General features: G+C 45.3%; 3 protein-coding genes across 3 annotated transcripts; 1 reads left to right on the plus strand and 2 right to left on the minus strand.

Moving 5' to 3' along the window:
- Positions 1-28: 28 nt before the first annotated feature.
- Positions 29-1,925, plus strand: IL334_006127 (pyrroline-5-carboxylate reductase; the record flags this gene model as incomplete). The annotated part of the gene is made up of 7 exons (XM_062937831.1): positions 29-53; positions 119-440; positions 1,024-1,192; positions 1,279-1,516; positions 1,576-1,647; positions 1,738-1,831; positions 1,892-1,925. The coding sequence occupies 7 exons, from the start codon at positions 29-31 to the stop codon at positions 1,923-1,925; spliced, it is 954 nt and encodes a 317-aa protein (XP_062793882.1).
- Positions 1,926-2,118: 193 nt separating this feature from the next.
- Positions 2,119-9,311, minus strand: IL334_006128 (uncharacterized protein; the record flags this gene model as incomplete). Its single annotated transcript, XM_062937832.1, has 7 exons — positions 2,119-2,372; positions 2,434-2,893; positions 2,943-3,091; positions 3,142-4,191; positions 4,234-6,617; positions 6,664-7,370; positions 7,422-9,311. The coding sequence occupies 7 exons, from the start codon at positions 9,309-9,311 to the stop codon at positions 2,119-2,121; spliced, it is 6,894 nt and encodes a 2,297-aa protein (XP_062793883.1).
- A 25-nt stretch (positions 9,312-9,336) lies between these two features.
- Positions 9,337-16,966, minus strand: IL334_006129 (uncharacterized protein; the record flags this gene model as incomplete). The annotated part of the gene is made up of 12 exons (XM_062937833.1): positions 9,337-9,796; positions 9,849-11,789; positions 11,845-12,024; positions 12,077-12,553; positions 12,602-12,686; positions 12,738-13,472; positions 13,524-14,087; positions 14,150-15,562; positions 15,627-15,960; positions 16,051-16,544; positions 16,611-16,754; positions 16,840-16,966. 12 exons carry the CDS (start codon positions 16,964-16,966, stop codon positions 9,337-9,339), a joined length of 6,954 nt encoding a protein of 2,317 aa, XP_062793884.1.
- Between the last annotated feature and the right edge of the window lie 328 nt (positions 16,967-17,294).

The raw sequence follows: 17,294 nt of genomic DNA on the forward strand, positions 1-17,294 counted from the left end.
CGGATACCTATAGCAGCATCAATTCATTATGGGTTATACACTTGCAGTCTTAGGTAAGCCCCATTGAGCTGTCTCATTCTTTACTTGGTAGACCACTGATGGGTAAGACAATCTACAGGATGTGGTACGATGGGAGTAGCGATTCTCTCAGGAGTTCTTTCATCTCTTGAAGCTCGACTTTCCGCTCCATTATCACAGAGATCACAATCTGAGGACATTGAACCTCCTTCCGGCATCTCAACTCCCACAGCTAGTCAATTCCTCGAGGCTCCCGAGGAGTCTTTACCCAGCAGATTCATAGCTACTGTAGGAAGGGAGGAGTCAGGCAGAAAGCTGAAGAAGACTTTTGAGAGTTTAGGAAGATTTGGGGGGGATGTGGAGGTCAGAGCTGGAAAGGGGAACGTGGAGACGGTCAAAGAAGCGGACGTGATTCTCGTTTGGTGAGTGGGTTCCAGAGATTGCAAACTGTAGGACACTCGAAAGGAAGCGAATCGAAGAGGACACCGAAGCAAGAAAGCTGCGTAGCACGGAAGCAGCCGGGTATTTGATGGGCAATGAGGAGGGTGGGCGGTTGAACTCGAAGGGAGAAAAGCGGTCAGACGCCAGGTGATGGAAGAGAAGGAGGTGGAGCAGGGCGAGAAGGGCGAGAAGGGTGAGAAGGGTGAGAAGGGCGAGAAGGGCGAGAAGGGCGAGTCTCAGTCCGAGTCGGAGGAGGATGTAGGGAACAGGGCGAAAACCCAAACAGAGACGAAAAGAAAGGCAGAGTAAATGTAGTTATAAAAGAACCACTCTCTTCTCAGAGGGTGAGGGAGCGAGGGGAAGGGAGAAAAGTGACAGCAGTGACAGATGGAAGACAGAATGATCAGCCAAATGGTAGATGCAAGGTCTGAAAGAGGAAGACGACGAGGATGGGAGCCGGACGGCGGGCATGGGGCTTGAATTGATTCAAGAGAGGGTCTTTTCCAATAGGAATGAGCCTGGTATAATCTAAAATTACTATGCTGACTTGACACATGCAATCAGCTCAAAACCTAACATCGCCAGATCGATTTTGTCAGAAGAAGGAATGGCCGAAGCTATCAAGGGGAAACTTGTCATTTCGATATGTGCAGGTGTCACGATATCACAACTTGTTTCATGGGTTCCAGAATCCACCACTGTAGTTCGAGCTATGCCCAATACTCCTTGTAAGGTATGTCTACTCATTACTCCCCTAATTATCGTTTCTTTGAGCGTTCTTCCCCGATGATTGGTTATTGACGTTTAGCGGATGTTCAGATCAGAGAAGGGATGACTGTTGTAACTCCCCTATCGGACGCTTTATCTCGAACACTCATTCTCAATATATTCACATCCTGCGGTAGATGTCGATTCCTAGAAGAGAAATACTTCGATGCGTGTACTGCTTTAGCTGGATCCGGACCTGCTTTCGTGGCTTTAGTATTAGAAGCTATGACTGACGGTGGTGTAATGATGGGTTTACCAAGAGTTGAAGCTTTAGAATTGGCCGCTCAAAGTATGTTCACTTGGATGTTTTCGCGGAACAAGGATTGCTAATGATTCCCGACCGTTTAGCTATGCAAGGTACAGGTAGAATGGCACTTTATGCTGGATTACATCCTGCACAATTGAAGGATAGTGTTACAAGTAAGTTGCACCACCGATTATCACTCATGCTTGACGTTTTGATCATAGACGAAGATGCTGATCCAGCTAACGATTGACTGATTATTATAGCGCCCGGAGGCTGCACAATTGCTGGTCTTCTAACTTTGGAGGACGGAAGAGTGAGATCAACAATGGCAAGAGCGATTCAAGTAGCTACTAATCAGTGAGTCCTATCTCCTTCATCGGTCTGCCGCATTATGCTCAACTCCTACTACACCAACAGTGCCGCTGGCTTGGGTCAAGAAACAAAGAAATGAACAATCACAGATGCATATACTATTACAGATGCATATATCTGCAACACTGCTAGGCCCCTGATAATGGTCTGCAGCTTACTGGTTCGTATCTATTCGTTATAATTCAACATGAAGACGAACTTTCTCAGCGAGATGACTTGGCAGAATATACTCGATTCATCCTATAATCTGATACAACGAGTCCCTTGCCAAGCTATACGGTGGTCAAGCACACACCTCTTTGTGCTGCTAAAGCTTGATTTCCACCATACAGGTTCAAATCGACGCTGAAGAGAACATCACTCCTGTCTCCATTGAGGTATACAGGTAAATTCACCGTATTAGCATTCTTCGATGAAACCTGATCTCGACGTTGCCAGACGATCTGTGAGATGCCAAGAGAGACCGGTTGACCTTCGTTGAGGATGAGTTGATCGGATGACCAGGATGCTCCTTGAAGGGTCAAACCTACAAAACATGAATATATCAGGCACCAGCCTTTGTTGACTGATTTAGCGCACAGACTTACCTCGAATAGCGAATGTTCCTTCCTGGTTTTTTCCTTCGATGTCCATATTTAGAACCAATTGCTCCAATGACCAACCTTTATCGTGAGCTACACTTTGTCTGGTAGCGGTTATATAAGCTTCAGGCTGGAATAATCCACCTAACCAAATTCCTCCGTCTCCTCGAACTCCGTTGACTGTACTTGCTATCTGCCGAAGTCTTTCGGCAAGATTTGATATATAATGAGCAACAGCCGTACCGTTAGGCAATTTGTACTTTTTCCAATGAGACGGGACAGTGCCTTTATTGAGATCTGACATTAGTGCGCGTAATTCGTTCGTCTGTTTGAGATCACCATTGCAGATATCAATGAGTTCAGATAAGTCGCGTCGAACTCGTTGGAGAAGTTTAGATCCAGTGGATGCTTCCCGAGCGAAGAATCGCGACAGAGGTGAAATGTCATTTGTTGGTGCAGTGACAGTCTAGCAATCAAGTCAGATGTGCTATAGAAACGAACCAATTGTAACTCACTTCGGGTAGAGATGCTAACCACTCTTTAGCATGTCCTTTCAGAGTATTCATCCATGCTGGTCTACCCGCTGATCCTGCAACGGGTCCGCCTTCGTCGTCCTCATCATCTGTCGTCCTCATCTTTCTCAATTTCACTGTTATTGCTTCCCCTAATTATGGACGTTAGCAGGATATTCGATACTCAGCCCAATTTACTTACCTTCGGCAGCTGCGACCAATCCTTCGGATGCACCGGGCAAGCTCAACCAAGCAGGAGGCTCTCTTTCGGGTAGAGCCTCAGCCCATCGAACGAAATGTTCCATTTTCGTGCCTTCAGGTACTACCAATCCTACATCCGCATGTTCAACTAGCTTGAAATCTGGATCATATGCTCGAGCGGTGAAGATCCTATCGACGAAAGCATCCACGATCCGCTGATCATAGTCGGAATCGACTCTCCCACCATATACAGCTTGTTTGATAAGCGTACTCAATGCTATCCAAGGAATTTGTGCCGGATCCACATTCGCTTTACCCTTCGCGAGAGCAGTAAGCCAAGAGTCGATTGTATTAAGTGCGGCTTCAAAATCGGAATCATTGAATTCATATCCTTTGCTCCAGCCTAGTGGAAGATATCGAAGTCGTTCTTGTACAATAGCATGGAACCATGCCAGTAGGAAGAACAATCTTGATTTCTCGGCAGGACCTGAGGTGGTTCGAGCGTGAGGAATACTTTTCAATGTGTCGAGGAGGTTCGCCCGGACACCGGGAAGGGGCTCATTCATGATGATTCTAGATTGTCGAAGGATATTAACGGGAATGACTGGGTTGGTTTCCATGGTCAAGAACAATCGGAAGTTGCGATTTGGTGACAAGCTGTGTAATCGTTTCTCAAGCTGTGCTAGCCAGCCAGGTGCGAGATGAACGTTTTTGAGCAATACCCATGACCCTACTCGAGCAGCGTTGGCTATGGCTTGATCTGCATGAGTGAAACCTTCTGCTGAACCCATAGCTACTGAAGTACATGTTGTGCCAGCTGTTCGACACAAAGTATCGATTCGGTAACTTGCATCGTAGCCCGGAACAGATGCGAGGGCCATGGGATGTGTTGAATCGACCTCGTTGACGACGACTGTTTGGAGGTCGTAATCGGATTGTGTCACCAGGTCCGAGCCGAATGCAAGATCGGCAAACGATGCTAGGGATTGAACGAGTCGATCAGGTCTGAAGAGCTTGATGATGGTTATTCGTCTTGCGGCAACAAGAAGACCTGGAACACCATCAGCGTCATTACAGTTAGGTCGAAACTCACTATCTGTTTCAGGCCATGGCCATGGTATCGCTTCCTCAGGAGTTGTCGATAGCATGAATTGCTTCCAATTCTTAGCGTTCTCTACTAAGTCGTTGTTCAAAACCCTTGTCGCTTCTATTCCAATAGAACTATTCAAGCTCCTCTTTTGCTCTGGGTTCAACCGTAGCTCAACTTTTGAGCCATCGATGGGCACTTCCAGTACAGCGTCAAGTTCGTTCAAGACCGCTTCACCGGTATCACCGCGTAGTCTGAGTTTGACCAGAGCGATAGCTAAGACCAAATGATCGGCGTGGAGAATGGATCTAGAAGTTCTTTGGAAGGCGACAAGGAATATGTCCTTGAGTAAGATCCTCTTCCTTGCTTGGAGATCAGCGATGCCCTTAAGATTAGGATTTTGCAACAGGACGTAATCGAAAATCTCGAGGAAATAATCGAGTGAGAACTGGTAGAAATGATGGATGTCTGCAAGCTGTTCCAGCGTAAAGTAGATTCCACTGCAAGCTTGAGCAAGTGGTAGATACTCAGCGGTAACAGTTTCGACTTCTCGCATGACCACGTCAGTATCTTCGACCTTTCTTGTGACTTCTGCTGCTTCTCTCTTGAGTATTTCCAATGTCTCGATAACCTTGTCATCATCAAGTATGCTTCCAGACGAGTCGTTAAGAGCTTGCAGCAAGGATCGCTCGAGGTGTCTCAGTCGTAGTCTAAATTCACCTTGTAATTTCATCAGATCTGTTCTCTTTTGATCGATTTCCGGTCGTTCGACCTTGAGTACTTTATCCAAAGCTTGCGTTTGTAAACTGCTTCGAGTCATGGTGAAGTTGACGAAAGTTACACGACTGCAGATATCAGGTGAAAACTCGACAGAGGGATCTCGAGTCGCGAGGAACATGGTAAACGCAGGAGAAAAATCGATATCTTGGTTACCAATTCGGATGAGAACTCGACCACCGGTACGTCGTAGTTCTCGGTTCAGAACCGAATTGAGGATCGGATCAAGGTTTTCCACGTCTTGAATGAGCAATGGGTTACCAAATCGCAAAGCACTTTCGAGGTTCTTCAGGAACGCTTCATCTAAGAAACTGGTAACGGTAATCTTTCGATCTTTGTATTCGTTCTGAAGGAAAGAAGCAGCTTGACCAGTAGGATCGACGATAAGTGGATATCGGTTGTATCTATTGAGCATGACTGCGTTTTCGACACAGAGATTGTCGGCGGGAAGGGCATTCGCCTGCCAAGCAAGTCTCTGATCGGCAGTAGATAAGAATTCGGATAAACCGAGATCGGGCTTGAATTTGATACCAGCTTCGGAGAGGTGGTCCATCCACTCTCTCCTCATAAGTTCTCGGTAGTGTTGATCGAAGAAACCACTGTATGCAAGGAAAGCAGCGGAGATCATGATATCCCCTACAATAGTTCCCATTTCAGTCTCGAATGTTTTGCTTCCGGCATCCCATCGTTCTTGTTCTGAAGATAAACTCTGTAGTAGCATCATACTTCGATCAACTTTACTCTGAACTCTGTCCATCTCGCTCTTTATTGATTGGGTCTCACTGATGAGAAGGGCGTATTCCTCTTTGTACTGTGCGATCGATGCTTCAAGTTCTTCTACGGTATCAGTTACAACTTGGGCTTGTTTCTTCGTGTTTTCAGCTTGTTGCTCGAGAGACGCGACTTCCTGTCGAAGAGGAGCTACCTTGTCGAGAATCTCCGAGAATCGCACTTGAGCGATAACCCACTGAACAAGAGGTCCACAAGCTCTACTGGCTCGATTGACAGTTTCGTAGTTGAAAGCTGGTTTACCAATATAATCTCGCATCATTTTGTCCCGGATAGTCTTGGTCATCTTCTGGGTATCGAAGTTTTGTATACTTGAAATGAAATCATCTCTTCTGATAATCCCTTGAACACTTCTCCAACTATCTATTTGATAACCAAGAACGGAACAAGCGGATTCCATGGCAAGCTTGACAGCTTCTGGTGGATTAGCCATTGAACGGACTTCGGATAAATGTTGTTTCTTGATATTTCCAACTGCAGCTAAAGCTTCTAAAACTGCAGGTTCAGCTTGAGCGAGGTCTTCCTTTACAATTTCTTGACGTTGTTGAATGTAGTCGTCTTGTTGCTCTAAAGCAGCTTGTATTTCTATGGAAGCGGCTTTCTTCGCTTCAGCTTCTTGTTGATCTGTAACCATTTGTCTGAGCTTTTGGTTTGCTTCAGCGTTCTTGGCTTCCAATTGAGAGTTTTTGGCAGCAAGACTGTGACGAAGTTCTTCGACTTGACTGACGGTATCTTGCAGCTTGTCCAGACCAACGTTGAGGTGTCGTTGTTGTTCCTCCAGCTCTTCTTTCTTGTCATTGAACAATCGAACGTAGTGATTGATGCTATTCATTGGTCAGTGATGATTTTACGAGGACTGAGTAGACTTACAAATCAAGGAAGTGTCGGGGAGTGATGTGATTGTATTTCCCTTGTCTCCTTGCCAATTTGTTTGTTATGCTCTGCATGGATTGGTGGACGTAAACCATGGCGTTCACCACAGCTTGTCTATGAGATGGAGGCACCACAAGATCACGGTAGACAATAGGGAATGGGGAAGAAGGTGAGTAAGATGCCATATCCAGATCGAGTGTTTGAGTGAATTCGAATCCTACTTGATATAGCGCTTGATCAGTCCAATCGCCGAACCAATCAAGCACGCATCTATTGAATAGTGCAGGTGACGTCGCAGCTCGAGTAGCGAGCCCATTGGCAGGTGGGTTCATCGTGAAGACAACATGTAAGTTTCTTGCCACTTGCTGAGTGAACCATCGATATAGCTCTTCATGTGAGTCGAGCATTAGGCCATCTCTTTGGGATCCTTCTTTACAAGCTGTCATAAGAGCAGCATGTTCATCTCCTTCGAAGAGACCAGGTACTTCAGCATTAGCTAGTAAGGTGTTCATTCTTTCGAGGAATCCGGAATCAAGTACGTTTGATTCGTCCATGATGAAACAAATCTTCTCTCCTCTACATCCCGCGCGTCGAAGAACGATTCGAAGGTCTTCATCGAAGTCGGCGCCGGTATATTTGTTAGAAACCTTAATCTGATAAATACTCAGACCGTTCATCCAGGCGACGAATCGAGACAGGGTAGTCTGTGAGATGATCAATCAATATTCCGTATAACGTAGGATCAATTAGCTCACCTTTCCACCACCGCTAACACCAATAAGTAACAAGTGACCTTGAATCTGTCGGAAGACACGATCAATCCTTAGAACATGATCCAGCACATCGTTAAATAGGACTAGTTGGACATCTAATTCTTCTTCATGGAAAACTCTCAGTCTGGCTTTGGTGTATTCTCTAAGCTGTTCTCGATTGACTGGGATATAGTTTCTCGATGTCCAGTTAGAATAAAGGATGGGACGAGCAAGGGCTTCTTCTAGATTTACACTTGGGAAATGTCTCTCAACGGTAGAATCGATTTGCACGTCTGTCCAGGCCTTCTCATCTTCCGCTACTAATCGATCTTGGAATAATCGAAGAGCTTCATGAGCCCAAACGCGAACCAATCCCTCTACGGATAATGTTTCAAGAGGTTTGATAGCCTCGTAAATACCTCTAGACCATCTTGTGAGTTCACGAGGAGAATAGATGTAATGAGCTTGAATGTCGGCGGTGAAGCGTTTCTGGGAAGCAAGGTAGAAGTCGACCATAGCATCTGTAAGGGCCTCCGAATGACCACGAAGGGTAGGAACCACCTTAAGTAGAGCTCGGTTGAATGTACCGTAAATTTGCTTGAGAGAGATCTCCCCAGGATAGTCAACCATGACAACGGGGGCATGACGCATGAATCGATGACTGAGAGGTACTCGACCAGGATCTGTGGGAGGGTTGCAAGCACCAACAAATTGTATTCGTTCCATCTTAACCCAGGCTAGATCCGATGTTCTCCAGAAACCGTTACATTCCATGAGTTGACGGAGGAAAGAAATGACCCGTTGAGTACCATATTGGTCTGTTGCGGGAAGATTGATTTCATCACAGAAGACAACGAGCCATCGGCCGATCTGCTGTGGAGCCAGTACAACACCATTAGGTGTTTTTCGATATTCGCAGTACTGCTCGAATGTTTTGAGGATGAGTTCTGGAGTTGTTGCACTGGAAAAATTCAGGCCGACCACTTCAAGATCTGGGAGTTTGCGTAAAGCACTAAATAAAGTCATGGTTTTACCGGAACCAGGAGGACCACAAAGGATAAGAGGTTTGTGTTCGGCGAGCCAGCTATATAGAACTTCTTCGTGTCGGATAGTGTCGATGGTGGGAATCACCACATCGGCGGAAGTGATGGCATGGGTTTCCACTTCTACTGTAGGTACTCTTGATTGCCATGGGACCCAAGAAGAAGAAGCGACATCCACATCGTAGTCGATGAGTGAGGCACCAGGACCCATTGCAGGACTTTCGATTCCCGATTGAACGCGTAAATGCTCTCCTAGTTCCGCACGGATTTCTAATTTAGCATCTCCAACGAACGACCATATCACGTTGAGAAGTAATCTTCGGGTGACGTATGATTCCACTTTATCCGCGGCAAGAGGGAAATCGGCGTGACGAGTGTTGTATTCGAGCACATTGCGGATGGTGGCTTTGAGAAGGGAAAAAAGGGTATTGAGGGCTCGAATGGGGGTGAATGCCATTATGTGCTGACAATTTCCAGCGAATGTGAGAGCAGAGGTGATCAATCCATTAGGTTTGAAATGTGGCTCAAGAATGGTAACAATCTGCTTTTGCGACTGCAGTTGGCTGTTGATCATGATGTTGGCATCTCCAGCAGCAGCGTAGTCCAGTGCTTCGTCTTCATCGGCACCGATTGGTACAACAGCCAGGATCTCGAGATGATGACGGCAAATCATAGAGGTATCGATAACTTCTTCACTAAACCAAATCATACCGCAACGACTGACAGTAGCTAGTGTGGCGTAACGAAGATGCTCGACTTCAAACATGACTCGTACATTCGGTGGTAAATTCAGACGTTCACCATTGGGTAAGGTAAGAAGTTTGTTGTCATCCAAAACACTGGGATACATTAGCTCAAAACTATTTTGATATTACTCACCTGTTCAAGTTTTCGACCCATTCAGGATCGACATCACCATCAAAGATGATCCAATGTCTCCTGTTGGTCTCCCCCCGGACGTTATCCACTATCTTTCTAAGAATATGGGTGAAAAGACCATCATTCCATTCTCTTGTGGTAGGGTCGAGAGTACCGTATAGAGCTTCTTTGTCAATAGCCTTTGGGTCGATGACGTAAGGTATCCCCTCTACACCATCAAAACGTTCGAGAGCACTTAAGAGGACCTGCCAAGCTTGCGTTTTACCAGAACCAGAAGGACCGACCATCATGAGACCGTGGGATATGTTTTGGATCTGGTATAGTTGAACTACTTTATCAATCCATGCAGGACCGATCACGAGGTGTCGTTCTTTGCACACTTCAAAGATCTTGACTTTCAAAGCATCGAGATCGACAGGAGAGTATGCGACTCCAGGGAACACATCTTCAAGTAGTCTGAATTGGCTCGTCAGTAATGTAATCACAGTTGAGACAGAAGTTTGCTTACGCTTTAAGCAGTGGTACATCCTCTGCCACAAGTTTTGGTACAATAGTTTCTGTGACACTGTGAATCATGATTTGCTGTTCCGCAACCTGGTCCTTCTCTATTTCTCCTCCTTTCAGATGTCGATCCCTCTTCAATACACCAGCACTAGCCAGCACAGATTTTAGAGCACGAAGACCAAAGTCGTAATGAGGTTGAGCTGAAAGTTGTTCTGCACAAAGATTGAAGAAAGGTACAATTTTGGATGCCAGTATTTCAGCAGTTCTAAAACCTCTTGAAAATAACAGTACCTGAGCAATAAGTTCTTGATCGGGTCGTGTCATTGACATGCTTCTGAAAAGCTTTTTCAAGTTATCAGGCAAGTTTGATCGACCAGCGTAACCAGGATTCATTGTGATGAAGATACCTGTTCTGGTGTTAATCCTAAGCTTTTTACCCACTAGCTCAACTTCAGCATTGGGGTCTGAAGCAGCTTGGACAAGGCCTTGTTGAATACTTTGCACTTGCTGAGAAACAGCTGACAGGATACGCTCTTCAAGTCGATTGAATTCATCGAAACAACCCCATGCACCGACTTGACAAAGCCCAACAAAGATCCTACCCATAGCTTGGAAGTCGAAGGTCTCGTCACAACAGAAAACCAGGACAAATCGACCGAGTTGTACACCAAGTGATTTGACAGACTCAGTTTTACCGGTACCAGCAGGTCCAAAAGGTGATCCACCAAGTTGATTATCGAGAGCTTGAGTAAGGGTAAGATAACATCTATCCGTGAGAGGCGTTTGAACAAGTCGATCGGGAATACCCAGATATTCGTAACCATACGGGAAGACTGCATCGGCCATTCGAATTTCCAACTTGAACAAGGGGTCGTCGATGCTTTCGTTGAGATAGAATCGCATGTGGTAAAGCCACTCGAAGCTGGTAGTAGTCCTGACTGCTGATGTGATGAGGGATCGGATAACATCTCTTTGGTGAACGAGTTCAGTGATGAGATGCTCGCATTTTCTTCTCTGTAGAACTGCAATATCTTGCAATACAGTATCCGCTAAATGATCGAGAGTCTTGGAAACAAGAGCGAGGACCCCTGTAAGTCCAGCTGATGGTATCGATTGTTCCACAAGGTTTGTCCATGCCACTTGTACAGCAAGTACGACGAGTTGAGCGGGGTAAAAATCGATCCAGGCAAGAAGGTTGGTCAGTGATATTTCAGTGTCGACTTTGAAGAAATCTTGGAATTGCAACACTGCTTGAGACAGGAGATGAGCTAGAGACAGCCTCATCTCCGATTCGATCTTAGCAAGCCAATCGTTGATTTTTGCATAATCTTTGAGGACGATTGGAGCTCGAAAGTCTACTGCTTCGCCTTCTTTGGAAGAAAAGCCAAGTAATCGAGTTTCTTCTTCGTCCAGTTGCAAGATCGATATACCCGCAAACATTTTCTTCAGGTGCTTCATAATTCTGCGGATATCTTTACTGTTACCGATAATCTCCAGCAAATCTTCATCACCAACGAAGTAAAACCGAGGGAAGGAAGATCGCTCTTTCTCCAAATATTCTCCCAAGGCCTTTTGAATCTTTGTGAGCAGGTCGGCGAGTCGTTCAAGGTTCTTTTGAATGCCGAGAATGTTCAGTACATCTAGGACGAATGGCGATTTGTTGACCTTTTTCATCACTGTCAGGAATTCAGAATTGATATTTTGGAAACGGGCGCTTTCGACAGGCAGTAAATGCTTGATATCGGCACTTCCGGAGAAGATACCTTCGAGGTATACCCATTGTCGCTGCACGTCGATCCAGACGTCAAAAAGAACATGTAAACGATTGAGTTTCTCTTCCCAGGATGTGGCTTCTTCCTCGAATACTCGGTAGTACGGTGACATTCGCATAGCAGTGAGGGAATTGAGATGTTCACCACATTTGTTGAATAGCTCGTCCCAACCCCTAAGAGGTGGAGTGAGCATCACGTCATATTGTTTAGTTAAGGAAGTGAACTTACCTGATGAGCCGGCATTTGTTTTGGTAGTTGATCAAATCAAGCGAGTAAGAAGTCCAAGTCTCTCGGACCTGTTTCAAGAATTCTTCCAAAGCCATTTCACCTTGAGCTTGTGTGACCACCTCTTTGATCAAAACTTCGTTTCTTCTAATGTCAAGGTCATACACTTGTCCGAGAGTCATACTGTGAATGCACTATCAGCTTCGTAAAAGTCAATTTTCCAGGTCGAACTTACCTAGAAGCTTGGGCGGAAGGCATTCTCAACGCTTTGTACAATTTTGACCAATGTCTTTCCCTTAGCGCCTCGGATTTGAGCTCTCCAATCAGGATATTAGCCTTGAGTAAACCTTTAAGCGTTTCCTGAACATATTCAAAAGCCGCGTATTGTCGCATTCTACTTGGCATTTCTCTGGTGGAAGAGAGCACGGCATCTAGCTCTTGACGAAGTTTGCGAGGTTGAACGGTTGACCATAATGTCTCCCTCAATTGACCCAATCGACCCCAAATGCCTGAAAGAGCGGTCCAGACTGCTTTGAGATCTCTCACTTCTTCGATGACCGGCTGAAGTCGATCATCCTTTGTATGTTCAAGATCTAAGGCTTCCTTGGCACGACAGACCAGGTCATACTCTTCGATGAGACGCGATAATCGTCCGTCAAATACGTTCAGAGTATTGATCGCCGTTTCTGCCTTTATGCTACCTTGCAGAGGTCTACAAGTGACATTAGCCACACTCGTTGATGTCGTCAAAAGTTCTCACTTGTTTGCCTCCCATTCTGTTATAAATTCCCTGACTCTCCCATCAACGACCTTGTCTTCGGCTACGATCTTGAGTTGCAGACCAGCTGAATATTGAATCAGTACAATGATAAGATTCAGAGTAGGGCAGTGCTCACCGACTTGTTCCTTAATGGAATCATCCTTCCGTTTCAAAATATCACTGAAAGCACTCCATTCGCCTTGCAATCGATCGACATATAGCCAATCTTGGGGGAAAGAATACCTCTGTCTCTCCAAAGTCTTCTGCCCTGACGCAAACTCTTCAATTTCTGGACCCCACTTGGTTACCCTTCTCTTCAGATCCTGCACGAAAGTGATAAATGACACGGCCTGAGCAGTTGAGGACCCTTCAATAGCAAGGGTTTCAAGATCGGTACGAGCTTTGAGAATAGCAGAATAGGTTTCTTTGATTGAGGTACCAAGTTTCAGGCCGTAGCGGGTGAGAAGTTCTCGTTGCCATGAATCATATTTTGCATTGACTTTGCTTTGAGCATTCGCATAATCGACAACGCAGACACCGAATTCTTTCTTGGTATCCGCGGTGTCAAATGTGGTACGAGCTTGCCGAATATCGGAGATAAGTTGACCCCAATCAGCTAAAGAATCTCCAAGTCGACTATAAACATATTCAGCTTCCAGATCCCAAAGAGACTGGAATTGGAGCCATTTGTTCACATATGCATCGATTGTTTGCACTTTTTCCTCAATGAGTGCCAGTGGTTTCTGGAGAGTGTCATCGTCAAACGATGTAAGCAGACCAACATAAGATGTTTCCTCGGGGCTAGCTTCATCGACCCGAAGACTGATTTCATACCTCGAGCTTCGAATGCGGTCAAGATTACAGACCACACCTGAATATTTTTGTCAGCTGATTGATCAAGCTGCTAGAGAACATCACTAACCGAGAGCATCTTGGAACTGTCCCAGCCACTCTTGTCTAGCCAATTCGATTGGGGGGTCTAGGTATATCACCTGATTTCTAATCCTAATCTCATGGACCAGAGGTTCGATATGTACAGAGGATTTAGATGTTCTCTTAATGCCTGAATCTCCATTTGGGAAAGTTGGTTCTTCTTCCTTCACAAATTCTTCACACCACGACTCAATCGCCTGGATAAGTCTTTCTCTCAGAACATGGTCGATTCTATCGTTGAGTGTGACAACCCATGCATCGAGATTACTGTAGTTCTCGAGGTTGAGGTGATCGATGATCTTCTGTAATTGAGTGAGAAGGGCCGAGAAAGCTTCTTGGGTGAAATCACAGGTGCTCAACTCATCGACAATGCGGGAAATATCCGTTGAGATTTCGATGAGCGCGTTGGTTTTGTCTTGAAGTAATGAGATGACTGAAGCAAATTCTCGAACAAAAAGGAAATGTCGACTTTCTCGTCCATCAGCCACGCCGCCGGGAAGGAACCTTTGTCCTTCATAAGCATTGACTAGGTGATCCCAATGCATTTTGACGCCTATTCAAGAGCAAAAAGCGTCAGCTAAGCAATAGCGGTGTGCTTAACTTTTCAGGGCTTACCTCGCTCGATCATCTGTTGGGCGTGAGATCGATAACTGGCCAATAAAATGGCGATATCCTGGTTGCTTTCGATGAGATCGAGAGTTTGAGTATATGTTCTGACAGATTCCATCAAGCTGACAGCGTGTGGGTAAACTCGTTTCGCATCTTTGGCTTTATGGCTAATTGTAAGAGGTACAGGGAATCCCAGCCATATTAAAGCTCTGACTTCTTTGAACAGGGCGATGACTTGGGGATCGAATTGGACGACAAGTTGAAGTTGACCTTGAGCGTTGGTGGCCGTAGCTCGTGTGCGAATGACGTCGAATAGTCGACCAGTGATCGTGAGATTACCTCGCTTAGTGATATCACTTATCCAAGCGTCGTACAGAGGTCGTGTGTCCAATTTGGCTCTGAAAGAAGCACTTTCAACCTGAAGTTTGTGACCTTCAGCATAACTTTCCCATCCTTTTCCAAGAACATCTTCAACCCTTCTCATGTATGTGAGCAGTTGTCGCTCGATCTGTCTAGCCCAGATTATAGCACTTGACACAGAAGGGAAGTCACGCATTTGTGACATGTGATATGCTTGAGAGTTTCGGTAATTTTCGGTAAACTTCTGACGAAGTCTCCTTATATCTTCTTTGACCGACTCGATGAGTCGAGTCTGGTACTCTTGGATAGCACCTCTGATTTTGGGTCGAACGAAGAGTGTATTGAATTTTGAGAATACCCTAAACATTTCTTGTGCGTTTCGTGCTGTAGCTAATTTATCTCTCAATCTCGAGATGATCTGATTTTCGATTCGGGCAACTCGATCGTTGTAAGCTGTTTCGGCGGTATACCAAATTTCAGATCCTTCGGATGATACATCGAGCACATCCACATTCTTAACGCTTTCATAACTAAGTCTAACTTCTTCATCCATATCAATGTCGAAAGGAGCATCGTTCCCAAGACCACTGAAAGTTCGAGTTGATGAAGTCATTACTCTGAGCTGCTCGTGAGAACGCCTGAAAGCTCGAAGATAGGTAATTCTCTCTTGAAGATTGGCATGAGCAGGATTGATTTTTATAGAGATGAACTTTTCAGCTCTTTTACGTGAAACCTCCCTAGCGACATTGGTGAAATCTTTCATATTCTCATCCCAAGTTGCGAAGACATCCGCAGTCATCCCCATGACTTCCTCAAACTTAGTGTAGTCCATATACATGAGTCTTTGACTTCCGAGTACTTTCAAGAGTTGATGGTTGAAATCGGATGAGATCGCTTCTACGAGAGGTAGTGTTCGACGGATAGGATACGGAGAAAGCTTGAGCTTCTTGTTTATATGCCCAAAAATCAAATAAACAGCTTCTTGGACCTTTTCTAGATCAGTCGCAGCAAGCAATTCATCCAAAGGAAAATCTTTCATCAGAACATTGTGTTTATGTACTGAGGGGACATCACATCAGTATTTATCGGTTTCGCTCATCAAGAGAATTGAGTAGTGACTTACCGATATCTGTAGCCTCCTTCAAACCCGTGTCAGCTAAGAAACTGACAGTCGCGTGAAATCTCTTGGCATGCTTGAGGACATCCATTGCTAATCCAACTTCTTCACCTCTCAGCTGAGCTTCAATGCTCTCGAGGGCATGTTCCATAGACAACCAGAAATTGATTTCTTGAGAAGCTGTACCTGATGATACGTCCCTCGACAATTTCGTTACTGATTGAATTTCCTTGATCCATGAATTGACGTCGGCTTGTAGCTTATTCAGGAATGCAGGGTCGGTAAGGAGAGATGATGGTTCAACAGCATCGACCGAAACTCTGCTACCGTTTGCATGACACTGGGGATGCAAAGCAGAATCAGCTTGTCTTTCAAGGTGTTCTGTTCCGCGTCCGAAGGAGAGAAAAGGATAGGTCTTTGCTTCACTTACTTGAGCAACAGCTTTTCTGATTGCGGGATGTACCCCCAATCTAGCTTCTGGTATCTCCACATTCTGCTTCAAGTGCAGTAAGGATAATTCCAATTCTGCAAATTTCTTTTTCGTTACAGGAATTCCCATTGACGCTTCTCCACCTTGGGATTTTTTCGTTGTCCCTTCATTGAGAGTAGACTTGGAAGAAACGTAAGAATCAAACCATGGGGCTACACCCCAATGTACCAGACTGTGTAAGCCATCGTAGGGCGTTGCTTGAGCAGTCGGAGTTGTGACCGCAGTAGAAACACCCGAAGGGGCTTCTTCCGATGAGGAAAGTGATGGAAGGGCCGAGGATGATAGCTGAAGGAAATGCAATTGGTTTCCTAGTGGTGTTACGGAGTCAAGGATAGGAGATATCTTGATCAATGCGAGAGTGGAAATGCAGTGAGCCGAGTGGGGTGGGGTTGGAGGAAGGTGAAGACGATAAGTGATCCGAGCGATTGATAGGTCTTGATTTATATCGTCAGCGCACTTGACATTTACTGCACATATCCAGATTGGAAATCACTACTCACCATCCTCGTCTACATCGAGATATCTCTCTTTGGTGATGTAGACCACTTGACATCCAGCATCAGTAGCAAATCTAACCACTTTCTCATCAAAGCTTGGATCCTCAAATAAACTATCTTCCAACTCTTGTTTACTTGCGGACATGACTATGACAGGATTGGCATTAGCATTTGGAAAACCCAGAAACAGGATCAAATTCGTATAGTAAGCTATTCTCGGGTGCTAACTCACCTGGAAGAAGGAGGGAATCTAGATAACTCCTAAAGACTGTCACATCAAAATCCAGAGTTCCACTTCCAGCTCCGTCGTTCTGAGGGGGAAGCGGGGTGATCCCATCTTCGACTACCGCAGCTGCCATCTTGCCTTGATCCGGTAAGCGACAGTAGAAGGTAGCGGTATCGTTGATGGTTATATGTGATATGTGTGTATGACTGCAGAATGTGTATACGGATGAGCTCTGATATTCGACACGCACTTCACTTTCCCAAAAGCATCATTGATTTTGACGCGTCGAAACAGAGTGGAGGTGAATGACAACTGCTGAAAGTGGCAAAGATTACTTGAGCCACAGAGGTCCATGTCATACTGCTCTACTACACAAACTGCTACACGATTCGTGAGGACGTGCATCACACAACAAATCATCTAGCTAGAATGATCTGACAGTACCATGTAGTCATAAAAAA

The sequence above is a fragment of the Kwoniella shivajii genome, chromosome 8 (assembly GCF_035658355.1).
Source record: "Kwoniella shivajii chromosome 8, complete sequence".
NCBI lineage: Eukaryota > Fungi > Basidiomycota > Tremellomycetes > Tremellales > Cryptococcaceae > Kwoniella > Kwoniella shivajii.